We start from the raw sequence: 27,455 nt of genomic DNA on the forward strand, positions 1-27,455 counted from the left end.
TTACGAAGGACAAGTGAACTAAAGGGGATGGTGATGATGATCATAATCATATAGATGATGATGATGAGGATCTCATGTGTCAGCTTAGGGTTCCAGGGGCAACTATGCATGTGTCGACTTGGGGCTCTAGGATCCCCATGTGAACATGGGCCAATTGTTGAAGACGATGTGCTGCAATGCAGGTTATGGGCTTTTCAGGGAGGACAAGTGAACTAAAGGGGATGGTGATGATGATCATAATCATATAGATGATGATGATGAGGATCTCCCTCTCTCCTATAGCCATATAATGTACATTTTGGATATAGCAAAACGAAAAGACTTGCACGCAGAAAAGAGAGAGAGAAAGAGTCAGTCAGTGTTAGATCTCTTTCTTATTCTTTCCACACTAGTTAGACAGAAAGCAAGAGAGAGAGTGAAGATGAGCATATTATAACTATGGAAGTATGAATGACACATAGATGTCCTGGTCTGCCTTTTCTGGGCTTTCGTCCAGCACAGCCATACCTTTTCTCCACTGTTCCCCCTTTCTTCTCTCCTCTCTCCTGTCTCGGTCATGCCCTCCCTTCACAGCCATGGAATGAATTATAAGCTGTGCCCTTCCTGATAAAAAGCTGCCTTTTTTGCCATACTAAGTGGGCAGAGGGAGGGCCCTTCTCCCCCCTTCTGTTGTTGCTGCTGTGTAGGGAGATGTGCTCTGTTCCGGTTATCCTTCTCTCACTCTTGTGCTAGCTATTGAAACATGCTCTTTTCCTCCTACACTTCCCTCCTCTGTATCTTCCCCTCACTCTTCTGCTAGCTATTGAGACATGTTCTGTTCCTCCTGCTTTTCTCTTCCCTGTATAATGATCTGACTGTATGTCTCATTTCATCACAGCTTCCCTCTCCCCTCTCTGGATGCAGAGTCCTGTGCCTCTGCACGTTTTTGTCAGGGCCTAGTATCACTTGGCCGTCTGGGCAGGCCTGCAGCAGTAATCCCCAGCAGATCTCAGCTGGAGAGCCTGATCAGGTCTTTTGTTGAATGAGAGGTTGGATGCCACCATCTCTTTTGATCTCAAGCTAAAGGGGGCCAAGTTCAGCATTTCCAGAGATGATCAAGCAATTGCTGGGTCGGCTTCCTCGCAGCAAGCCTGCAAAATCAGATGGGGATGATGCGGGGGTCATCTCTGCTCCTGCACCCACCGCACCAGGAGCAGCGCCATACAGCAATGCCTTAAGCAGCAAGGGCGTTTACAGCCACACTGCACCTTCTTCGCGAGCGGGGTCTGCTCCTGCAGGGACTCTGACCAAAAACAGCACTCAAGCAGGTAATAGTGCCATGGCTGGACGCATTGTGAATGGTAGCAAAACTGTACCTATATCTGTCGACAACGGAACACTCTCCTCGGTGTATGAACCCCTTCCCCTTTTCAGAGATGTCTCGAGTGCTGAGCGGCAAAATTTGTTTATAAGGAAGCTCAGACTCTGCTGTGTCGTATTTGATTTTACGGACGCCACAAAAAATGTGAAGGAAAAGGACATCAAAAGACAAACTCTGCTTGAACTTGTGGACTTCATCAGCTCTGGCAACGGCAAATTTTCTGAGCAGGTCATGGAAGAAGTTACCAAAATGGTATCTGCAAATGTGTTCCGAACGTTACCACCATCCATGCATGAAAACACAGGTGTGGAGAGTTTTGATCCAGAGGAAGAAGAGCCCACAATGGAACCAGCATGGTCCCATCTGCAGGTTGTGTATGAGTTTTTTCTTAGATTCATAATGTCATCAGAGACTGATGCCAAGATTGCAAAACGGTACATCGATCATTCTTTTGTCCTCAGGCTTCTGGACCTTTTTGATTCTGAAGATTCTCGAGAAAGAGAATACTTGAAAACGATTCTCCATCGTATATATGGAAAATTTATGGTGCATCGTCCATTCATTCGCAAGGCAATAAACAACATTTTCTATCGATTCATTTTTGAGACAGAAAGGCACAATGGGATCGCAGAGCTGTTGGAGATACTGGGAAGTATCATAAATGGATTTGCGTTGCCTCTCAAGGAAGAACACAAGCTTTTCCTTGTGCGTGCTTTGATTCCACTTCACAAGCCAAAGTGTGTGTCAATCTATCACCGACAGCTCTCGTATTGCATCACCCAATTTGTTGAGAAAGACTTGAAGTTGGCTGACACAGTGATTAGAGGATTACTGCGGTATTGGCCTGTTACAAATAGTCACAAAGAAGTTCTGTTTATAGCAGAATTAGAGGAAGTGTTGGAAGCAACCCAAGCTGCTGAATTCCAGCGATGCATGGTTCCTCTTTTCCGGCAAATTGGACGTTGTCTAAATAGTTCACATTTCCAGGTAGTTTTGCTGTTCTCTCTATGTTATTAGCTTCAGGATATTTCCAGTTTATAGATTTTTTGAATCATGTAGACATTCAACAGATTTTTAAACTTTGTTACTTGAAGTGTGCTCAAAGAGTTGAAGGTTGCCCTTTTGTCATCTTTTGCTGATTATTGTGAGGAGTTGGGGAAAAGGCCTCTTATGTAGCTCAATATCTGGACAATGAAAGGATAGAGTAAGGTTGAATCTGTGATCTATGCAAACAAACTCCAGTGGCACCACCTCATGTCCCTCCTCCAAACGTACACTACCCAAGTATCTTCTACTCGAGATAATACCAAGAAGAGGAGAGAATAGGGAGAGGAAGCCATGAAAGCTAAAGGAGAAGAAGATGAAGATGAAAGGGTATTTGTATTAATTGATGGTGCAAAAATGAAACCCATATATCTTATATGATCCGCCATGTAGTCGGTAATTTTTCTTATTTTTCCTAGGTAATATTTCCCCTTATTTACATTTCATCCCCACCTAAAATGTTTTGGTCCTAAAAAAAAAATCCAGGACTTATTACAAGGCTGGAATGAGGGATTAACAGAGTACTACTTTGTTTCCCGAAATGAAATGGATAACCTACATGGTAGGCATCAGGAGCGTAGGGGTCATCCTTGCAAGCATGGGTCTTTGTATTGCCACCGGGGTCAAAAGGATAATTATGATCCAATACGTCCATTGCATCATAGAAGTGATCCATGGTGTCATTCTCAAGCACTAATTGTGGCGCAAGATCCTCAATGACCAGCACAGTAGCATGCACTAGCTCTTCCATAAACTCATCAAGAACCACTGTGTTATGTAGGGTTGGAGGAAATGAGGCTGCAATCATTGTTGCATTTTTTGCATCAACCCCTAGGTGTCGCATGTCCATGATTCCCACATTTGTGGCTATTATTGGGCACTCACAGTCAAGGGCCTTGGATTGAAGGGTCTCTTTCTCATGAAGTTGTTGTGAGATGCTTTCATCATGGCATCATCCATGAGAAGCATCTAGTGCTCACAAGGATGCTCATGCCACTCATAGTAATGATCAAGTGGCTGATGATATTGATCACTTCATTCCTGATAGTGATTCTGCTCCCCATGTACATACTCAAATATATTTGCATGATGCTGCCCATGTACATAAGGTTGCCTAGATGGCTGTCCATGCCTGTGACCATAATGCAACTCATAAGAATGTGCGTAGTCATCAGATGCATGCTGTTGCCTTTGCTCATTGGATCCATGTCAATGGTCATGGTACTCATAATTTTCATGAGAATGCCCATGTTGTTTCTCATAATCACCCAAATCCATCTTTTTAAGCGCAACTATTTGAGCAACTTGAGTTGTAAGGGTTGCAAGTTTGTCATTGGTTGCTTTGGCTCGAGTGTGGGTGGTTGAGATGGTTAAGATCACTTGGTCCATCTTAAATATTAATTTATTGTGTTACTCAATTAGTCAGTCGTCTCTCACTCTTGAGAGCTTTGTGTTGCCATAGAGTAGCATCCAATGCATTCATTTTGGGATGCCAAGAGTGGGAAAAGGAGCTAGAACTGGGAGCCATGATTGAGTTTATGTAGCTGTTGCTCTATTTTTGGCTACTGCATTCAGTCACAAATGTGTCAAACAGTCCTTTTTTTGCACTTGATTAAGCTGTATTCAATGCTTTATACAACATCACAGAATTTTGAGCTCTTAGCTAATGTTGGTTCCATGGTATTCTCTTGGATTTTGGTACTACTTATTGCTTCATTTTAAGAGAGCATTGCCTCTATTGCCTCTATTCCAGTCCACAGAGCGCTCCTAAGGCTAATTGATTGCACAGATTTGGTTCTTTTCACATCAAGGGTAGAAACTCAGATTGGTAGCTAGGTTTCTATTTATCTATTGGTGATACAATTCCAAAAATCATGCTACAGCTAGCTACTAATCATGCTGAACTGCTATTGCACCCAAGTTACATTTTTGAACTATTTCTTGAATTCTTTTGCCAAAACTGGTTGTGATAAAGCAAAGGAACTTTGCAATAGTGCTGAACTACTGCTTACTGCTTACCAAGGTGAACTGCTACTACTAATGCTAATCAAGCTGTTGCTGAAAATAAGCATTCTACTGCTTCTCTTATGCCCGAAGGAATTTGTAGAATATGCATTAGTGGTTCCTCTCAATTCCACAACTTCAGAATCAACATTTCAGTTCACGCTTATTGTTGCAACTTACTCCAAACATTTTCTAGCACTACAAGCACAATTGCTCAACATGCAACATTTTCCAAGGCATCAGGTTGAAGCTTCAAGCAATGGAACGAGTGTTGATGCAGCGCTTTTAGGCTCTTTTTCTATTGTAACCCATTGCAATCAATCTCTTTAGCAATCTCCACTCCTATCATTGATTAATAGTTTCCTTCCCTTGTCTATTGATAGTTTACAAAGGAGGATCAATACTTCTATATCACACTTCAATTGGCTTGGCCTAGCATATATTTGAGGTTGAAATGCCCAAAGGATTGGTTTTGTAGCTTTTCCGGTTATTCATTTTGGAGCTTGCAATAGCATTGCAAAGAACTAGGGGATTCAACGAAGAGCAAAACCTAGAAATACATGACCAAACACCTAGTCCAGTTTCATGACAAATTGTCCAGCCAAATTGTTAGGACCCAAAGAAGTTTACAAGCAGCACAGGCTCAATGTTTGAAATTGCAATCCCATCACATAGACCAAATGCACCTCTCCAACACTTGGAATCTCTGAGTTTAGTTACTTGCCACATCATTGATGATGAAGGTTTGGCATGCCTCAAACACGATTGCAAATCATTATAGCCTCAGCCTGAAGATCAATCCTGTTGGCTTGCAGTCACCCACACGTGTGGGCACACATTGTTGATCTTGGTGATCGTCATGCTTTGGAGCAATTGAGTTGTGCTCTAAACTTGCATTCCCTTGAGCTTAGAGGATGTGATTTACAAATTCCAAGTAATAACAATCCTACAAATCCAGAGTGGTAATACATCTCGTCATTGATGGACCATACACCATTGTGAGAATAAAAAACCAGACCAACAAATTGCACAAGGCCACTTTACCTATGTTGGTGAAAGTGCAATTTATTTATGGGCAAAGTTATGAGAAAATGCAACAGATGATGTTGCTGTAGTATGTTGGCTTGCTAAAAGGTATGGTGTGATGGTGATTCTTGGGAGTGCTAGTGGTAGATTGGGATATATCAAGGTATCATTCGGTGGTTTGCCTGAGGATGGATGTAAGTTAGCAGTTGCAAGGTTGCTGAAATTCCATGGACCTTTGTAACTCCATTCCCACTGCTATTCAACTCACAAAAAATTCTATTCCTTGAACTAGTGCTATTGGAGCTGGGGTTTCTAGGCTCTCCTATAGGCTATGTTCATAGTGAAAGTGGCTTCCTAGAGTTGACATCTGGAGGTCCAACTTATTTTAGACAAGTATTACACCCCTTTGGCATCCGATTATCAAGGAATTGAGGATCCCAAAGATTTTACTGATTTTATATATGCTGCTGTGAAGTCCATCTTGAATGTTAGCCCAGATGCGGCAATGTAGAAGGAAGAGGATTTGAAAAATAAAAACAAGGGTGCTTCACCAAAAGGTCAACAGTTGATGCAAAGGTTGGATCCTCACCAAGTTGATCAATTCCAAGATCACCCTTCCTACGAGTATTAGCTAAACACCTCCGAGCAACTTCATAGCCAGTGTCATTACTAATGACATTCCACAATCCATCATTGGCCAAAATCAAACATTCATCATCATATATCCCTTGAACACATGTCACTTGTGGTTCAAAATCAACATATTACTTTAAGTATTGATCACCAATGGCCCTTGACAAAGCAAGCAGCCCCTCTAACTATGTGGCCATTTTGCAGCCCGGATCATTCTCCATCATTTGGTGTCATCATTATCCACTTGGCATCAACATTTGGGCTGCTCTCCCTACGTTTGACAACTCCAACACTTTGGGATTTGTGTTTCGTTGCCCAGGTCACTCCTTGGCAATTAGAGGACTGCTGCTTGCTCCCTCGATAGCTGATGATCATTTTCCACATCTCCGATGGCATCAGAGGATTGTGGTCCGCTCCCTCGATAGTTGTCTTTCATCTTCTAATGATTACTTCGATAGCCCATTGCGCGAAGGACTGCATTTCACTCCCTGTAGCTTTTGCGACCTGGGCAAAGCTTTAGATGTTGTACAAGGCTCGCTTGACCATGCGTGCAACTAATGTTTATGGATAGTTCCAATAGATGAAGTTTGAGCCAAAGGATACTATTTAGTCATTCTTGTTTTGTGTTACATAGGTACAAGATCAAATGCAGCCTATCCTTCCAGAGGCTTATCTTGCGGGGATCGTGCTCTACAAGCTTTCTTCGGAGTTTGATGGAGTAGCCAATGCTTTGCGGGCCCAACGTCATCAACACTAGTGAACTTTACATATTTGTCCTTGATGCTACTTGAGTATGAGGTGTCTTTGTGATTAAAGGGGAGACTTTCATCCTAGTATGGTGGCTCTAATGAGGCATTTGTAGCTTTAGAGAGGGGTGAGAGGATGAAGAAGTCGAAGACCCAGTGTTGTCATTGTGGTAAAAAGGACATTTGTGCAATCATTGCAAAGAGTTAGTGGCTTTGAGGAAGAAGGAGAAGAAGAAGAAGTAGGATACAGACTCCTTTGCGAAGTCATTCTCCTTCTTTGACTTCGACTCAAATCCTCTAACCAAGGCAAAGGGCAAGGCATGGAAAGGGTCATCTTTTTTTAGATTGAGGGAAGGGATTGGCAGCCTCTCCTTTTGTTGCTTTCTAGTGCAGGTGATGCAAGCATCCCTCATGACTCTTGTGAAGAAATACCCTAACGTAGAAACATAAATAAAAGCATATGACAAAGCATAAACTCAACAGAACATAGTTAGGATTAGGGTAACTTAGAGATAATGGATTTAATGAAGATTTGAATGAATGAATGAATATTGAATATACAATGCTAATGTAGCAAACAAATGGTGCGGGGAATGAAAACTGAACTTGTGTTTTGAGGACCGAGGTAGAGGTAATGAGCTGGAGAGAGTGTTGTACTCTTGTCGGATCTCGAAACGTAGAAGGGCAACATCCCAGTGTTAGACAACAGCAATTGCAGCAGATCATGTGTTGGATCAATGCCAATTGCGTAGTGGAGAGAAAAACAATCAATGTAGTAGCATCTAATGACATGGTAGTTTGTATGGTAGCCTGTAGTGAAAATGTAGATGTGGATGATGGTGTTGGGAATGAAAACTGAACTCTTGTGTCTTGAGGACTGAAGTAGAGGTAATGAGCTGGAGAGAGTGTTGTACTATGACGGATCTCGAAATGCAGCAGGACAACCTCCAAGATGTCGGACAACAGCAATTGTAGCATATCATGCGTGTTGGATTAGTGTTGGTCGCGCAGTGGAGAGAGAAAAATAGTCAATGCAGCAACATCTAATGACATGGCAGTTTTTATGGTAGCTTGTAGTGAAAATGTAGATGTGGATGATGATGTGGCAGCCTGTACAGCAGTCTGCTGAGGCAAACACGAAATTTTTGTAGTTGATTGGGGCAAGGTGGCAGCCAGGCAGTGAGTAGGTACAAATGCAGCTGTAGATGCAACGTGGCAGCTGGCGACAGTAGATGGATGAACAGCAACATTAGTCGGGGCCGGACAACAATTGTGGGAGGTGTGGATTGCACAATGAAGGCTGGAAACAAGCCCTAGATGGGTGTAGACAAGGTCAGGCAGCCTCGATTGAGACGTCATGGTTTGGGCAATGAAGCTAGAGCCCTTGAAACCTACAAAAATGAGATTGGTTTGAATGGAGGCTAGCCTACCTATTTATAGAAAGTTTCGAGACCTTGAAACCCTCCCCATCTTACACTCTCTTGAACTGCTTTTGGTTTTAGGATTTTCATTAATTTAGCACTTTTGGGGCTGTTTAAGAGGTTAATTCAGCATGTAATGCATATTTTAGCTCAACACCCCCTTTTAACACCCCCTTTTAGGCCCAAAAATTGAGTTAGAAAGGAAGGCTAACCCAAAGTTTTGTGTGCTTTGTTTTTTTACCCCAAGGTGTCCCATCCCAAAGCAATTAGGGCATTAGACAAAGGGTACATAGTGGCTGCCCAGTGGCCTACCAAGACTATAGAGGTTATGGTAATCTTACCAAGGGAGTCCAAGTGGTCATCCTAGAGAGGCTAGGGCATCAGACAAAGGATGTATATTGGTTGCGTAGTGGCCTTCTAAGTCATGCTAAGGTGGATGGAACCACAATGAAGTTTTTGTGTTTGTTTTAAAAAGAAAACAAACAAAAATAAAAAGTGTTTGTGTAGAAAATGTGGGTTGAATAAGTATTTGAGGAAAGACTAATAGTAAGACCCAAGACCTTCACAAAATAAGCAAAGCTATTCCTAGCAGGAGAGTAGAATGGATGCCCCATTACCTCAATGAACTAGAAGGGTTTCCAGACATGCAACACATGATGCAAGGGGGCACGTTTAGCTGATATAACAGAAGTAGATGATGCAGCACATGATGCAGGGGGGGTACATTTGGCTGATATAATGGAAGTAGATGATTGTGATGAGCATGTGTTTATGAGCTCATTGTTAGATGATGATGAGTCTACTTCATTGGACAAAGCTTAGCAAATGTCGTTGGCGGATCTCCCTCATTGCTCGATGACGTAGTATTTGTGTATGGTACCCTTGTATTCGTGGGTGTATTGCTTTGATCTTCTCAGCTCTTTGGTGTTGAGAAACCACTTCTTCAGCTTACACACTTCATTTAGGGTTTCGCACTGACAATCCCACAAAGGGTTGTATCCACATTTTGGCAACTTTTCTAGTGGGTGCCTACATAGTGGTGTGCCACCCTAGATATCTTATGTTTATAAATAGGTTGTCACTTCATTTATTCTTCACACCAATTCAATCATTCTTCACCCTACTTCTTTCGTCATTCCCACACTCTTCCCTCTTCACTCCACTGCTGCCCATATTGCTGAAGGACATCGCAGTTCATGGTCACTCTTTCTCTTCTCCTTCAAGTGCCTTGTCCCATCACTCATAAGGACAACCATGAGGAAGCTGTGCTTACATGGGATTTTGATGATGCCCATGCATATTTTTTCTCTTTTTTGCTATATCTCTAAAGAGATTCTTCTGGCAATCACCTCTTGCAGGGCAGCTTTTGCGATGGGCGAAGCTTTAGATGTTGTACGAGGCTCGCTTGACCATGCATGCAATTATTGTTTATGGACAACTCCAGCAAATGAAGTTTGAGCCAAAGGATACTATTGAGTCATTCTTGTTTCGTGTTACATAGGTACATGATCAAATGTAGTTTGCGCTTTCGGAGGCTTATCTTGTGGGGATTGTGCTCTACAAGCTTTCTTCGGAGTTTGATGGAGTAGCCAATGCTTTGCGGGCCCAACGCCATTGACACCAATGAACTTTACACATTTGTTCTTGATGCTGCTTGAGTATGCGGTGTCTTTGCGATTAAAGGGGAGACTTCCATCTCAGTATGGTGGCTCCAATGAGGCATTTGCAGCTTCAGAGATGGGTGATAAGATGAAGAAGTTGAAGATCTAGTGTTGTCATTGTGGTAAGAAGGGACATTTGTGCAATCATTGCAAAGAGTTAGTGGCTTTGAGGAAGAAGAAGAAGAAGAAGTAGGATATGGACTCCTCTGCGGAGTCATTCTCCTTCTTTGACTCCGACTCGGATTCTCTGACTAAGGCAAAGGGCAAGGTGATGTGAGCATCGCTCACGACTCTCTTGTGAAGAAATACCCTAACGTAGAAACATAAATGAAAGCATATGACAAAGGATAAACTCAAGAGAACATAGTTAGGATTAGGGTAACTCAGAGACAATGAACTAAGTGAAGATTTGAATGAATGAATGAATACTGAATATACAATGCTCATGTAGCAAACAAACGGTGTGGGGAATGAAAACAATAATCTTGTGTTTTGAGGACCGAGGTAGAGGTAATGAGCTGGAGAGAGTGTTGTACTCTTGACGGATCCCGAAACGTAGCACGACAACCTCCAAGATGTCGGACAATAGCAATTGCAACAGATCATGTGTTGGATTAGTGTCGGCAATATATAATGACATGGGAGTTTGTATGATAGCCTGTAGTGAAAATGTAGATGTGGATGATGGTGTGGGGAATGAAAATTGAACTCTTGTGCCTTGAGGACTAAGGTAGAGGTAATGAGCTAGAGAGAGTGTTGTACTGTTGACGGATCCCGAAACGTAGCAGGGCAACCTCCAAGATGTCGGACAGCAGCAATTGTAGCAGATCATGTGTTGGATCAGTGTTGGTTGCGTAGTGGAGAGAGAAAAACAATCAATGTAGCAACATCTAATGACATGGCAGTTTTTATGATAGCTTGTAGTGAAAATGTAGATGTGGATGATGATGTGGCAGCCTGTACAGCAGCCTGCTGAGGCAAACACAAAATTTTTGTAGTTGATTGGGGCAAGGTGGCAGCCAGGCAGCGAGCAGGTACAAATGCAGCTGTAGATGCAACGTGGCAGCTGGTGACAGTAGATGGATGAACAACAGCAACAGTCGGGGCTGGACATCAGTTGTAGGAGGTGTGGATTATACAATGAAGGCTGGAAACAAGCCCTAGATGGGTTTAGACAAGGTCAGGCAGCCTCGACTGAGAGCAACAAAGCTAGAGCCCTTGAAACCTACAAAAATGAGATTGGGCTGAATGGAGGCTAGCCTACCTATTTATAGAAAGTTTCGAGAGCTTGAACCCCTCCCCATCTTACACTCTCTTGAATCGCTTCTGGTTTTAGGATTTTCATTAATTTAGCACTTTTGGGGCTGTTTAAGAGGTTAATTCTGTGAGAGTGCGCAACGGAAGAGGAAATACGAACACGGAGGGAGAGAGGGAGAGAAAGCAGAAAATAAGGAAGAGAAATCTGCACTGACTGAAATGAATGCTGAATACACTGAAATGGACTGATCAGTCCCTGCACGCAGCCCACAACGTCAGTGAGGGCACCAGATCAGGCTGATGACGATGGCAGCACCACCACGGGGGAGGAGTGTCGGAATCTGCAAGAAGACAAGTGACCAAGTGGGGAGGGGGGCTGCCAATAAATAGGCAACGGACAAACCCTAACCCTAACCCTAAAATGGGCGCAAACCCTAAAAGTGCCCTAAAATGGGCGCCCCACAACAGTGACCAAAAAGTGGCCGGGCAGCCAGTGGCTGCCCACTAAAAGAGGCCAAAAAGAAATACACAACCTAAGACAACCAGTCAAGAGTGACTAGCCTCCCCCATCATAACACATGACAGACATGTCAGAGCTCCTAATGTCCTCGTCTGACTCAGACTGAGGCTCACAGGCAGGAGATGACAAGGCATGACAAACATGACTGCTAGCACCCCATCTCAGATCCTAGATGTGGCTGAAGGCCGAAGAAGAAATGGATCCGGGGATGGCAAGAGGAATGCCAATGTCGATGAAGTCCGTCGAAGTAGACTGCCGCTGAAGGAGCTCCTCACGATCCTGGGAATCCCCCTCTAAAACACTAGGGGCCAGGGAATCCACAGCCGCATCACCGAGATCGTCCCCCTCTGAAAGGGATGGGAGGTACGAGGGAACCACCGGAGGAGAGGGTGGGGGATGGGAAGGAACCTGTGGAATAGAAGGTGCACAAGCGGGAACGGGTGTAGCAATAGACTGCCTCGGAGGACCCTGCATCAAAGAAAACATGAACAAGGACAGAATCTTGCAAACTCAGAAAGAGGAAAGATCTGGCTCTAGAATTAAGCCGATCCCATAAGGCTGCACGATCCATAGATGTCCCATCTGCGGGATCCACCTTAGGCCGGGGAATAGGAACAGAAACAAGCTCCCAAAGATCGAAGGAGTCCAAGATACACTCCACCTTGCAGGACCATAGAGAAAAGTTGGAGCCATCCAACCAGTCCTCTTTGGGCAGTTGAGGAAGTACGGGTACCTGTACAGGGGGTACCAAAGGCTGCATCTTCGGCCCACTGGAAGGGGCTCGCCGAGATACATGAATAGAAGGGGGACGGGAAAGAGGAATAGACTCCGGACGACGGTCCTCGTGATAGAAATCACGCCTCCGTTCAGATGAATGTCGAGACAAAAGCTCATCATCTGAGTCATCAAAGCCTGTAAACTGATGAGAAGACATCTTCCAATCTGCAAAATACCAAACACCAAAGAAAACTGTGCCGATGCCGAAGAATGACCACCAGAAGGGTCACCAACCACCAGAAGAACCACCAAACTCCAGGAAATCAGGTTGCCTATCACCAGGAGGTGAAAACGCAGCTGTGTAGGGCACAAAATCCGGAGGGAAAGTTGCCAGGCACCAAAACGCAGCCAAGAAGAGAAGCGCCAGCTGGAGATGAGCCGCCAGGAGGGAATACGACCACCTTCGATGCAAAATGCAGCCTGTAGGGGAGTCGCCCAGCTGAAGAGAAGGCCGCCCAGCTGAAAACGCAAGGAAACAGGGGCTGGTTGATGGCGTGGCAGCCTCTGGAAGGGGCTGATGCAGCAAACGCAAATATTCAGACCACCTGGAGGGGCCGCCTGGCTGTTGGAGAGAAGGGGGGCAGCAACAGATGATAGGTGTGGTCTCTCTCCAGTCGATGAAGACCTCCGTGCTCTCAGTTTGGCGATGATACCATGTGAGAGTGCGCAACGGAAGAGGAAATACGAACACGGAGGGAGAGAGGGAGAGAAAGCAGAAAATAAGGAAGAGAAATCTGCACTGACTGAAATGAATGCTGAATACACTGAAATGGACTGATCAGTCCCTGCACGCAGCCCACAGCGTCAGTGAGGGCACCAGATCAGGCTGATGACGATGGCAGCACCACCACGGGGGAGAAGGAGTGTCGGAATCTGCAAGAAGACAAGTGACCAAGTGGGGAGGGGGGCTGCCAATAAATAGGCAACGGACAAACCCTAACCCTAACCCTAAAATGGGCGCAAACCCTAAAATGGGCGCAAACCCTAAAAGTGCCCTAAAATGGGCGCCCCACAATAGTGACCAAAAAGTGGCCGGGCAGCCAGTGGCTGCCCACTAAAAGAGGCCAAAAAGAAATACACAACCTAAGACAACCAGTCAAGAGTGACTAGCCTCCCCCATCATAACACATGACAGACATGTCAGAGCTCCTAATGTCCTCGTCTGACTCAGACTGAGGCTCACAGGTAGGAGATGACAAGGCATGACAAACATGACTGCTAACAAATTCAGCATGTAATGCATATTTTAGCTCAACACCCCCTCTTAGGCCCAAAAATTGAGTTAGAAAGGAAGACTAATTCAAAGTTTTGTGTGCTTTGTTTTTTTTACCCCAAGGCGTCCCATCCCAAAGCAATTAGGGCATTAGACAAAAGGTACATAGTGGCTGCCCAGTGGCCTACCAAGACTATAGAGGCTATGGTAATCTTACCAAGGGAGTCCAAGTGGTCATCCTAGAGAGGCTAGGGCATCAGACAAAGGGTGTACATTGGTTGTGTAGTGGCCTTTTAAGTCATGCTAAGGTGGATGGAACCACAATGAAGTTTTTGTGTTTGTTTTAAAAAGAAAACAAATAAAAATAAAAAGTGTGTGTAGAAAATGTGGGTTGAATAAGTAATTAAGGAAAGACTAATGGTAAGACCCAAGACCTTCACAAAATAAGCAAAGCTATTCCTAGCAGGAGAGTAGAATGGATGCCCCATTACCTCAATGAACTAGAAGGGTTTCCAGACATGCAACACATGATGCAAGGGGGCACGTTTAGCTAATATATCAGAAGTAGATGATGCAACACATGATGCAGCACATGATGTAGGGGGGGTACATTTGGCTGATATAATGGAAGTAGATGATTGTGATGAGCATGTGTTTATGAGCTCACTGTTGGATAATGATGAGCCTACTTCATTGGACAAAGCTCAACAAATGTCATTAGTGGATCTCCCTTATTGCTCGCTGATGTAGTATTTGTGTATGGTACCCTTGTATTCGTGGGCATACTGCTCTGATCTTCTCAGCTCTTTGGTGTCATCATTAGATTGTTGGTGACAACACGCCTACCTTGGGATCGGTTCTCCATTGCTGGTGACCTCTTGTACTCTCTTTAGGCTTCACCTAATTTACGTTTGGTTGCTCTGAGATCTCATCCATATCTGGCGTCATCTTGCCCAGCTTGGCATCGGCATCGCCCTATCTAGTGTCATCCCACATCTGGCATTAGTTTTTTGGCCCTAGTTACTTGCGTTTTTGGGTTGATAGGCCTTCACAGGCTGCGTTTAGCCTCTTGGTGGTTGTCCCTTCATCTGGCATCATCATTCATCCCTTGGCGTTAGTTTTTGGGTCACTCTCCTTGCATTTGATAGCTCTAACACACATTGAGCTTTGCGTTTTGCTGCCCAGGCCACTCCTCACCATCTGAGGATTGCAGTTCGCTCGCCCGATAGTTGGTGATCATCTTCCACATCTTCGATGCTATCAATATACCCTCAACGGTTGTCCTTCACCTTCCAGTGATTACTTTCATAGCCCATAGCTCGGAGAATTGCGTTTTGCTCCCTTCATTGTGCAGATTCACCATAGGTGCTACTGCTTGATTTAGATAGAAGAGTGCAGTTATCTTTTGAGCTTCGGCTCTGTTGTATTAGCTTTTTTTCTCATAGTATGATTCAGTGTATCATCATCGTGTTTTTTTTGTGTTTACAAGTTTCTCTTCTCTCTCAGTGTTTGTCGTACACACTCTGTGTTTCTTCTTGTAAACCCTATTGGCTCTTTGGTCTCTTTGTTATTTTTTTTTTGACATTTGGAATGCCACCTCTCCTTATGTAGGTGCTGCATGGGTGGTCACTGTCTGGAAGAAATGGGTAAGTTGTGACTGACACCTCCCTCTTTGTGTAGTCCCAATTTGTAGTAGTGATGTGTGGAGCCTTTGAATCTCAACTAGAAGTTGGTCCAAGTGGCATTGGTGTGGGGACTTCATAACTAGTACGAGCAAGGCGTCTTCTCCAAATAGTGTGGGGTATCTAGCTCGAATTGTGTTGTAGGCTTTGCATTTGCAGATATAGTGCTTCTTGCTCTCTACCTCCTCCTGGCATAATTTGTAGATATGCTTAACTCTAGAAATGTGGGCTGCTCTCTCGGTCTCAATCTCGAGCTGATGAGAGGATACTCTAATTTGGCTAATGGCTACTTGTCTCTCATGTGGCATGTATAGTGATCAATGTGTCAAATTGCCATCTTCGTGTGCGAGGCTCCTGGAAGCGTGCGTGGTGGCACTTTCTCTCCATCATGGCCAGTGCTATGTATCCTTGTGTGTATCGGTCTTTGGCTGCTTGTGCCATGGTGAATTTCCCGGTAGATGTAGTGAAAGTGATTCCTAAATAGACATATGAGTCCACAACCTCTACCTGTTCGGCTCTTAGAGTGAAGATTGATCTCCTTCTCACTAGGGCTTATGTGTGGAAGATTAAGATCTTCGTTTTCCCAAGATTAACTATCAATCCACATTGTGTACAGAAGTCATTAAGGGTGTGGAGATGTTGTTGTAGATCTTACGATTTAGAGACCAAAACAATATTGTCAGCGTGTCATGAGGACATGTATTTTTGAAACCTCACTTAACATGTGGATTAATTTTTAATCACATGATTAAGTAAATGTTGCACATGTGAGGTGCAACTAGGGTTAGAGTAAATTACGAGCACGGGATCCGAGGAAATCACGGGATGTCAAAGGCAAAAGTTGCTATAAGTTATGCTACACAGGTGCTTGGTGGTAGTTGGTGCAAGTTGTTGGCCTTCATTTGGCCATAAGTGTCGGTTGGTGACACTAGAGAAGTGGTGTCTAATGGTACCTTAAGCCAATTTGATGGTCAAAGATGACGCAGAGACACTCGGGAATGAAAGTTTCCTAGCTAATTTAATTATTGGTCAGTTAGATTATTTTTCAGGGCATCGAAATAATTATTAGATGAATTTTCAGTATTTAACGACTGAAAATTAATATTTAATTATGGATAATGCTGAAAAAACCATTTGGGTAGGCTGCCACTTGTGAAAAATACCCATGCAAGACTGAAAAACGTCTTTAGAGGCTAGAGAGAGGCATTTTTAGTGTATTTAGCTTGCAAAAAAAAGGGAGGAAATGCTGTGGTCTGATTTGAAGCCATTGGAGAACCTTCTGAGGCAGCCAGGGGCTAGAGAAGACCAATCAATAGCAGGTGACAGCATCTACAGGCTGTTGAGACAGGGCAGCATCAGTAAATGATTGATTTTCTTTAGTTCTTTGCGAAGAAACTTTGAATTTTCTCTCTACATCTTTCTCTCTCATCTCCCAGCCATTTCCCCCGCTCACTGTCCTATGACATACTGCCTCCCCGCTATCTCCCTCCCCTGCGGCATTGTCATCCCCCCCCCCCCCCTCCCCCCGTGTCATCGCGCGTTGCCTCTGCCCCGCGATCCGGGCTTTGTCCGACAGACCTACCAGTCCCTGTGCGTTGCTCTTCGTAACCTGATCATCCGTGGCGTCCCAGCACCTCTCCCACCGCCAAAAACAGTAGCGTCCCCCCCACTCTCCAGTTGCTCCCTCCATCTGCAGTAACTTTTTCCCCTCAGGTAGCACAACGTGATTGGTAGTTTTTCAAAAGGGATATGCAATGGAAACTTCTGGTTAGACACCGACGCATTCAACAAGTGTCCCCCAATCAAACACCTTGCGCGTCGTCCTCTTTGAGGGGCAGCTCTTAGCCGTGGCTATAGAGTTGGAGCTAAAGGAAACAAGGATCTATGGTCAGGTAGTAGGACATTTTCCAGCCAGGGCCCAACTTCGGGACTGGCTTTACTCCACGGTGCGTATTGGCACAACACAGATCGTGGAGGTGGTTTTAATGGGCCAAGGGATCTTTATGGTTCGGCTCAGCTCGGCAGACGCAGCTCGTGAGTTACTAGTGAGTTCACCCTATGCGTCCACGAAGGGGGTCATATGCATGGTCCCTTGATACAGTGGCTTCACAGTGGAGGCATTTACACTCCACAACAGGTTTTTTCGGCACCCGGTCACCCTTCTCTTTCCTGGCCTGGCGATAGAGTATTGCCAGTTGGTCGAAGACTTTGGACGGCTCTTCAGCTTTGTCCTTCCCGTGTCTTTCGCGTACGTAGTGACAGCCGTAGGAGTCCCAAAGGTACGGGTGGTAGTGAAAGAGGTCAAGAATATCCCATAGTTTCTAGAGATAAAGGCAAGCAGACACTCCTTTAGGCAGCAGGTCATTGTGATTGGGCAGCTAGGGCAGTGCATGTGCTGCCATGACTTTCGGCACCAGACAACAAAGTGCACACGCTTCAGTGCTAGGGCGGCTTCGTCGATAGGCCCACAGGTGGATGCGGATGGTTTCACACGAGTACAGAGACGACAGAGAGGGAGACGACGGGGGGCCGCAGGGAGCTCCTCAGACACAGCAACGGCAAGGAGCTAGAGAGCGAGCATCTCCCCCCTAGCAGAGCACCATGCGACCCCACCCTCCTCGCCCCACCCGACAGGTCCACAGATCTTCACATCCACCCCCCATAGAGGCGTCATAGACTGCCCCACTCGAGGGCCCACAGCCCCCCTCCCCCCCCCACACCCGCCGGGTGCCTCTGACCACCCTACCATCTCTCGATCTTGGTTGATTGATGCCGTGGTGGTGTGAGAGTGCGCAACGGAAGAAGAAACACGAACACAGAGGGAGAGAGAGAGAGAAAGCAGAAATGAAGGAAGAAAATGTGCACTGATTGTAATGAATGCTGAATGCAAAACTGTGGACTGATCAGTCCCTATACGTAGCCCGAAGCGTCAGTGAGAGCACCAGATCAGGCTGATGATGACGGCAGCACCGAAGACAGAGGAAGATGACGGAGTCGGAGTGTGCACCTGCCAAGGAAGGAGGGAAGATGATAATACAATTGACTGCCAAGTGGGAAATGGCTATAAATAGCCAAAAAACCCAAAAATTGGCCGACCTGAAATTTGAGGCCATAAATATGTCCGACCAGCATTTAATGCTGATCCGACCAGCATTTAATGCTGGTAAAAATGCCAGGAATGCTCAGAAAAAAATCACGGAAAGGGTGGACAATGTCTGGCAGGTGAGGCAGGTTGAAGAATGCAGAAACTGCCCCGGGAAATGCACATAAAATCCCGACTGGAGGAGAAAATGCACTGAAATGCAATAAACCGAGTGCTCTAGAATGAGCTACCTCCTCCGTCAAAACAAGTGATAGACAAGTCAGAGCTCCTAAAGTCCTTGTCTGACTGAGACTGAGGCTCACAGGCAGGAGATGACAAGGCATGACTGCTAACACCCCTCTCAAATCCTGGATGTGGCGGAAGGCCAAGGGAGAAACAGATCCTGGGGTGGCAAGAGAAATGCCAAGGTCGATGAAGTCCGTCGATGAAGATTGCCGATGAAGAAACTCCTCGCGATCCTGGGAAGTCCCCTCTAAAACAGTAGGGGCCAGGAAATCCATAGCCGCATCACCGAGATCGTCCCCCTCTGAAAGGGATGGAGGGTATGAGGGAACCATCGGAGGAGAGGGTGGGGGATGGGAAGGAACCTGTGGAAAAGAGGGTGCACAAGTGGGAACGGGTGTAGCAATAGACAATTGCCTCAGAGGTCCTTGCATAAGAGAAGGGGAATGGAGCCTATAAAGCCCGCTCTCCTGCCAACCTGTCGCAATAACAGCCCCTGTAGAAGAATCCTCAATACAAACGGCCTGCTCGGTGAAGACAACCCGAGTACCAAGCCTAGTAAGGCCATAGACTGAGAGGAGTGGAAAGCCCAAGTCAGGAACATAAAGAGCCTAGGAAAGGGAGTGCGACGCGCGGTCGGGAAATAAAGGCAAAGTGCCAACACCACAAATAGGCACCGAAACAATGTCACCAACAGTGACTGAACCCTTAGAAGGGCATAGATCCTGCAACAAATCACCTCGGGGAGTCATATGACTAGAAGCTCCACTATCAACCAGCCAAGGCCTCTCAGAAGATGAGGCAACCACTGAAGAAGGCTCCTCCAAGTCAACAATATGAAGGAACACTGACTCATGGGTAACCGTTGGAGTAGAGGTAGAAGGCTCAGATGTTTTAGCTCCATCCTTCGCTCCTGGACGAAGGTGAGGGTACTTCTTCCAACATTTCTTCTCTGGATGTGTCCCCTTCCCACAGTATGGGCATTTAGGCTTCTCCGAGTCGGAGTCAGAACCTGAAGAACTCTCCTATCTTTTAGCCTGAGACTTCCCTTTCTTTTGTGTCCCCCCTCTCGAACCTGCAACAAAAGCTTTGATGGAGGTGGATCCACTGGCTACCTCTTTGGCGTGCTCGTCATGCTCCAAAACAAGCGGGGCAAGCTCCTCCCACAGAAGCTTCTCATGGGTCCTCGATGTAAGAAGGCTGGTGTAGAAGATATCAAAACGAGGAGATGGCAGCTGAGTCAAAAGAATCATGGCCATATCCTCGAAAGAGATTATCCTGTCAAGGGACGCGAGCTCATCCCTCATGTCCTCCAACCTGTTGATATGATCCTTCATGGAAGAAGAATCATCAACAACGAGCATCCGTAATTTCTTCTCGAGAGTAATCCGATGGGCAAAAGTCTTCTGATGGTACAAAGAAGCAAGCTTTGTCCACACTTCCGCTGCTTTCCGCAACCTGCGCACATGCACTAGGACAAAATCTTGTAATCGAGCTCGTGAGTTGAGCTGATCCCATAAGGCCGCATGATCCATCGATGATCCAACAGTGGGATCCTCCATTGGACGGGAAATAGGGTGGGTAACAAACTCCCAATGATCAAAGGTATCAAGGATACACTCCACCTTACACGACCAAAGCGAGTAGTTGGAACCATCAAGCCGGTCTTCTTTGGGCAAAGAAGGGAGTACGGGCACCTGTATAGAGGGTGCGATGGAGGGCATATGAAGGCCAGCAGAATGAGCCTTATGTGAAACATGGAGAGAACGGGGAATAGAGGGATCTTGGTCAAATGGGCTAGGTGACCTCCGGTCGTTGCGTGAACTAGCACGAAAGTCTCTCCGTCTCTCAGAGGAAGGAATAGTGACCTCATCCTCTGAATCAGGAAAGAATTGGTGATAAGACATCTTCGTATATATCTGCAATCACCAAACAATCTGCAACCAATAGACAGTCAAGATGGAGCCGCCTATGTCAGAAAAGACCCAGAAGATGCTGTCGCCTGCAAGAGGAGAGAGAAAATGCTGCCGCCTGGAGAAAAAAACTGTCGCCTATCCTCCAGATGATGACGTCTTCTCCTCTGCTGATGTTGACCACCTCCTGTTGGCTGCGTTTGATGCAAACGCAGGCTGCAAACACCTAGAAAACTGTCGCCTACTCCTCCTGATGCTGCAAAACAACAAAACGCAGGTATGGAAGGCTGCATTTCAGCCTGGACAGCACCGCCAAGAGCTGGAAAGGAGGGAAGAAAGGCTGCACTTGATGGTGTCCTCCTCTGCAATGGAAGCTCTCCTCTGTGCTCTCAGTTAGGCGATGATACCATGTGAGAGTGCGCAACGGAAGAAGAAACACGAACACAGAGGGAGAGAGAGAGAGAAAGCATAAAATGAAGGAAGAAAATCTGCACTAACTGTAATGAATGCTGAATTCAAAACTGTGGACTGATTAGTCCCTGCACGCAGCCCGAAGCGTCAGTGAGGGCACCAGATCAGGCTGATGATGACAGCAACACCGAAGACGGAGGAAGATGACGGAGTTGGAGTGTGCACCTGCCAAGGAAGGAGGGAAGATGATAATACAATTGACTGCCAGAATGCAGAAACTGCCCCGGGAAATGCACATAAAATCCTGACTGGAGGAGAAAATACACTGAAATGCAATAAACCGAGTGCTCTAGAATGAGCTACCTCCTCCGTCAAAACAAGTGATAGACAAGTTAGAGCTCCTAAAGTCCTTGTCTGACTCAGACTGAGGCTCACAGGCAGGAGATGACACAGTGGGCAGAGATCGGCCGTACTACTCTTGGATTTCGAGAAAGCTTATGACAGGGTGGACTGGGATTTCCTAGAGGGCACCATGGTGGGGTTGGGTTTCCCCCAGGCTTGGATTCGCGGGGTCTCTGCACTTTACAGATTGGCCACCAACAAGGTTCTCATAGGTGGTAGGCAAGGGGAGGAGTTTGGGCTGGAGAGATCGGTCCGGCAAGGCTGCCTCTTGGCCCCATACCTGTTCCTACTCTTTGCAGAGGTGATGTCTCATTTCCTTAGGTCTTGGGTGAGCGGATTACGCGGTCTCCGACTTCTCGTGAGGGAGGAGACTGAGTTGCTAGACTTAGAGTACGCAGATGATACAATACTCTACATAGAGGACGATGAGTTGATGTTGGAGAGAGTGAGGCTGACTCGTGAAGTGTTTTGTTCTGCAGCGGAAGTAAAAATCAACTGGTGAAAGTCGATTGGTTTCCTCACAGACCCGGACTCTAGCACGGAGTGGGGCATCCACCTGGGATTTAGATGGGTGAACAGAGGGCAGACCTTCCGTTATCTAGGGTTCTAGGTGGGACTCGACATCACTCTTGCCTAGCAGTATCTTCTAGTCCTTCATTCTATTCGGAGGAAGCTGACCTACTGAAGCATGGCTTGCCTCTCACTAGCAGGCTGAGTCTTGGTGGTTAATTAGGTCCTCCTAGCAATGGCCTGGTACATCGCCTCGTGTTGATGCTTCTTATCATCCTGTGCAGTGCAGCTTCGCCGCCTAGTTTGAAACTTTCTTTGGTCCGGGTCAGACGGCTCCAGGGATTATAGGGCCAAGGTGGTGTGGGCAACCATCATACCACATCGATCAGAGGGAGGGCTTGGGATCATAGACCCAGAGTATCAGAGTATGGCCCTCTTGGGCAAGCTAATTGTCTGCGGCCTCACACCAGGAGGGCAGACCTGGAAGGTCCTATTGCAGGATGGTCTTCAGGAATGTAGACCGAGGCTCGGTGGTGAGTGGAGGCCGTCCTTGAGATGGATCCTCACATCAGCCTAGATCCCTCCTCCCCCCCCCCCCCCCCCCCCTCGCAAAAAAAAAAAATCACCTTTCCTACGTAGTTTGCTCCGCGTGTGGCAGGGCCTTCGTAAGGTTCTAAACCACATCCAGTGGGTTGGGTGGGAGGCCGGCCTGACTCATACCATCGAGACATGGCGGGAGGTGTACAGGTTGGTGGACAAGGAGGTGTTGCAGTGAGTATCAAGTTGCTAGAGAGGAGTGGAGCTGAGGAGAAGGGAGATAGATGTAGCAATACCTTAGAAGTGGCTTGCTCCCCCGATACGAGAGCTGATAAAGCTCCGGGAGGTATGGGCTGCTAGGTTTTCACCAGGAGGCATCCTCCTCTAGGTGGCAGGTAGAGTGGGCGACGCTCCATCTGGGACCTTCTTCACTATGTAGAAGGGGGGGCGTTTGGCTCTTTACAAGGGGCAACAAGATGAGGGGATTGCTGTCCTTTCATGGAGGAGGATCCGAGTGATTGGCCTTCAGGGTAAGACATGGCAGTTGGATCCTTTTGTCTTTTGGGAGGAGTTTAGGGAGTGGCGTCTCTGGATCTGGGAGGGCAGGCCACTTGATGAGCTGGAGTGGGGTCCAGGGGAATGGCTATGGCCGGCCACTGCAGTGGCCAAGAAGCCATTGAGGCTCTTGGAGTACACTGCCAGGATTGGCAGACACATACTGATGTAGGATGATATGGATTGGGCGCCGTCACGTAGCAGGCACTGGGCGGAGCATGGCATCACGGAGCCTTTCCGATGGACCTTTTGGCGCTGCCTATGGGATAGCACATGGAGGCTTAGTGGTGGGAAGTTGGCTTGCCCAAATGCAAGAGGGAGGTTGTAAGTGCTGCACACTACTCCAGCCTCTGGAAACCCCAAAACACTGCCTTTGGTCATGCGAGGCGGCGCAGCTAGTGTGGAGAGGAGCATGCCGCATCCTTGGCTGCATGGCCCCCAACCTTGGATGTATCTCTTGGGGAGCTTTCTGCTTGCAGGCAGTCAACCAAGGCCGTCACCTTCTGTATGAGGCTGGGATGCAAGACACGATATTCATTATTGAGGCAAGGTCGTGCGCAGTGGTCGGTTTGGAGGCTCTACCCATCCGCCAGCTATTGGAGCCCATTGCAGATTGCTCTGAAGTATGGGAGATCATAGGGAGTCTTACTGGATGGCATATTTGGAAGACGCGGTGTCAAGAGGTTTTTGGCAGAGAGACTTTCAGTATAGGCGACCTTAGCAGAGCTCTGGACCTCCATCATCCACTCCCTTTGCGGCCGATGGGATTAGGTGGAGGGCGAGTCCAGGGCTTGTCAAGAGCTCCTTTGTCATTTCATGCGCACTTGGGGCAGCCAGGACCTGTTTTTCGAGATGCAGGCATGCAGCCCCAAATGGCGTTACACCCCCCCTCCATGGCTTCTTGCCCCCATCCCCCCTAGACTGCCTTGAGAGGCTTGTACATCTGAAATATTTGCGACTCTGCATCAGTTCCAGCTAGTCTGTTGAGCATGAGCACTTCCTTGTATTCAAAGGTTTTTCTGAAGTAATATAATTAGCCACTTTTTATTTGCAAAAAAAAAAAAACCTAATTTACAGCAAAAGTTAGGGTTTAGCGTAGCCTCGGGTAGCATGTTAGAAATTGGAAGCTCCAAGACTTGGGTTTTTCAAGGCTGAAGGCGAATTTCAGCTAAATTCAGGTGGAGGACTAGCCAGCCATTGAATTTGGGGCATTTCCATCATCTATGAAGTGTGGTGAAGGCCAATTAAGTGACTGAATCAAGGGGCAAATCAGATTGAAGACTTGTTTGTCACTTTGGATAGTAAGGGGAGTTTGGATTGCGAAGGGGATCGGGAGAATCCCATTGTAAATCAACTTTTTTTTCAATAAAGCTAAAGAAATACCGAAAGGGGCGCCAATTTTGGGGCCAATTGGGTGTGCATTGTCCAAGATCAGTAGGTAAATTTGTATTTTCAGATTTGCATTTATTGTTTGTTGCTGTAATTAAGTTGTAATCAAGGATTTATCAACCTATCCGAGGAGGAAAGTTGGTTACATAGCGTAAAGCATAATGGACACAAGTATACTTGCTTTCTCTACCCCATTGCCACATTGTGCGATGTGATCTTCTATCTCGTTGATGTAGAGACTAAAGAGTGTGGGGGAGGGAGGATAACCCTGCTTCACTTTAATGGTTCTAGAGACCATGTTTGAAAGTCCTCATGGGCATCTCACTTAGCCTATCACCCTCTCATATAGTGCATAGATGCACCAAATCATGTATGATACGATCCCAAGTGTTTGCAACCTCTGTAATAGTCTATCTCGTGGAACTGTATCAAAGGCTTTTGGGAAATCCACAAAACAACAATAAAGCCTCTTCTTTCTCATTTTTGCCTGCTCAATCATGCTCTTCAAGGTGAAGATGTGGTTGAGTGTAGAGAACCCCTGTCAGAAACCAGTCTGTCTTATTGCTCACAATCTCCCTCTCTCTGCTTATGCATTGAATTTTTCCTCTTCCATTGTTCCATATATCTTTGCCAATGTGTGGCCCACCATGATGGTTTTATGGTTACTTGGATCTAGGGGGTCTCCATACTTGTGGATGGGCACGATGGAGTCAAAATGTCCACTGCATAAATGAAGTGCTCACCCTGTATACTTGTGTGATCCATCAAAGGTCCATGCTATAGATGCTCAAATGCTCTTCTCACCATATCCTGTGTAAAGAAGGTGGATGTGGTAGGGCGAGGCTTTGGTGTGGGTGGAGAATCGGTGGCTAGTGTCGTATATCATATAGTCCCTCTGCATAGCAGTGCCGTGTCTTTGGATCATTGATGGGTGTGGGGTGGCGTGGCTCTTGCAATCTGTGCCATGTTGTGGCTACGTCTCTACTCATGAATAAGTGGTATAGATTCCAATACTGTGCCTCCTCGTATGCTTGTCGTTTACGACGAGTCAAGGTCTTCATCTGCATGCAGGCTTCTCTCTTTGCAATTGTCTCTAATTCTTTCTGAATCTAGAGATGCTTGTACATTTATTTGCACTCATTATCATACCATATGTTTTGAGGCATAGTGCCCGATCGGGTGGATCTGCTAGTGTATGTGTGGAGTGCAGAAAGCAGTTGAGTGGAGGATGGAGGTGTGTGTTCCTAGGGGGGATGTATGCTCAAACTGTGTGAGCCCATCATACATTTGGTGGCTGTATATGTTAGCTAGCTCATGCCAAAAATAGAAAGTGGTGGGTTGGGTATGGGTAGTGGTTGGCATCTGTGGGTGTGGAGAGCAGGATATATGAGGGATAGGTAGGCACGGCCTGCTTCAATCGGACGGGGGGATGGTGAAGGATTTAAGTAGTTCCATTGTCTCGATGGAGCCAAGTACATAATCTACTGTATTGGAGCTGATGGTTTGGAAGCAAGTCAGTGCTCCGGATCTAAGCCATTTCTTCATCCCATTGTAAATGATGAGATGGTGTTGCAATCCTAGCTCTAGTAAGTACTGGTTGTAGTGAGTATTATCCCCTTCAGTATCAGTAGATATCTTGCATCATATGTGTCACATTGTCTACTTTGCATCCTAGCATTAAAATATCCTACCAGGAGAATCTCTCCCTATTTGGAATAGTATACAATCTCATCTAATAAGTCTGTGAAAGGGAACTCTCCTCCTCCATCCCCCCCTCCCTCCTACTATTGGGGCTCCTCAGTGGCATATCTCGATCCCTGTGGGGGGAAGTAGCAGAGGGCAATATACAATATTCGGCTATGGGAGATCTCTACCTTGATCCACATCTATCATGCGTTCGGATCATGATGTGAACTCTATCTTGTAGATCCTGCTTGATCCGTATACCGCCAATCCTCCTGATCCTCGAGTGATGTCCTGATGTCTCATGCAACTCTTGTATTTGGACTCCCATGCATATCCTTGTACTCTGGACAATCCCCTCTCAGGACTCGGTGTGTCTTTGTGACCAAAATCAGCTCATGGTCCTCCATCACCTCCTCCATCTTTCTTGGGTGTGTCCAAATGAGCGGTTACAATTCCATACAGTCATTCATATCTTTGAAGTGTTTGTCTCATAGCCATGCATCTCTATTCAACTGCCTTGCCATCGACGATGACTTGACCATATCTATACATGGCCTTCATGCCCTCCTTCCTAGTTTGGATTATTGTGGGAATGTTTGCGTGCCTATGTTCTGCTTGCGTATTGGTAAGGTCATTATCAAGGTAGATAGGATCCCCTGGAAGTTCATGCAGTATGGCTTTCTTCCTCATGAAGGCCATCCTCTCAATTTCATCTTGAAACTTCAAGATGAGTGTGCGCTTTTGTGGGTCCTTCCCAACTCTCTAGGCTTTTGTGAAGGGGAGTGCTTCTTCCTCTTTGTAACCAAGGTGTATGCATAAAGTTTTACTGTCCTCCTTAGGCAATGAGTCCTCTTTGTCGGATATGCCATTTACTCGTACGTTTAGTCACTTTGCTTGTCTTGTCCTCTCTTCTAATGTGGAGAGAGAGAGAGAGAGAGAGAGAGAGAGAGAGAGAGAGAGAGAGAGAGAGAGAGAGAGAGAGAGAGAGAGCGATGGTGACCTGTCACGACTGGCCTTCTGCACCGACCTATCGAACCCTGGCCTGTTCCACCTGCACGCAGCCTTCATAAGGTATTGCGGATCCCTGTCCTTGTGCGCCACAGAGAGAGAGAGAGAGAGAGAGAGAGAGAGAGAGAGAGAGAGAGAGAGAGAGAGAGAGAGAGAGAGAGAGAGAGAGAGAGAGAGAGAGAGAGAGAGAGAGAGAGAGAGAGAGAGAGGCATCCTGGTTGGGATGGTCTCACCAATGAATTCTTTGAGAACTTGGCCACCTAGCTGGTGAAGCCATTGGCGGCTATGTTTCAGCAGGTTTGGGAAACAGGGGTCATGCCTTCCTCGTGGAAAGAAGGCCTTATCAAACTGCTTCCAAAAGTCCCTTCACCGTCA

At 46.3% G+C, this 27,455-nt stretch overlaps 1 protein-coding gene across 1 annotated transcript in view; it reads left to right on the forward strand.

Moving 5' to 3' along the window:
* The first annotated feature begins 350 nt into the window (after window positions 1-350).
* LOC148030208 (serine/threonine protein phosphatase 2A 57 kDa regulatory subunit B' theta isoform-like) overlaps window positions 351-27,455 on the forward strand; it is a 34,626-nt gene continuing 7,521 nt past the window's right edge. Inside the window, exon 1 of the mRNA XM_087686476.1 lies at window positions 351-2,347. Coding sequence (XP_087542602.1) covers window positions 1,091-2,347 — 1,257 coding nt within the window. The 5' untranslated portion in view covers window positions 351-1,090. The remainder of the gene's footprint in view (window positions 2,348-27,455) is intronic.

The sequence above is a fragment of the Lygodium microphyllum genome, chromosome 10, assembly GCF_053477565.2.
Source record: "Lygodium microphyllum isolate KBCC chromosome 10, Lygodium_microphyllum_v1.1.10, whole genome shotgun sequence".
NCBI lineage: Eukaryota > Viridiplantae > Streptophyta > Polypodiopsida > Schizaeales > Lygodiaceae > Lygodium > Lygodium microphyllum.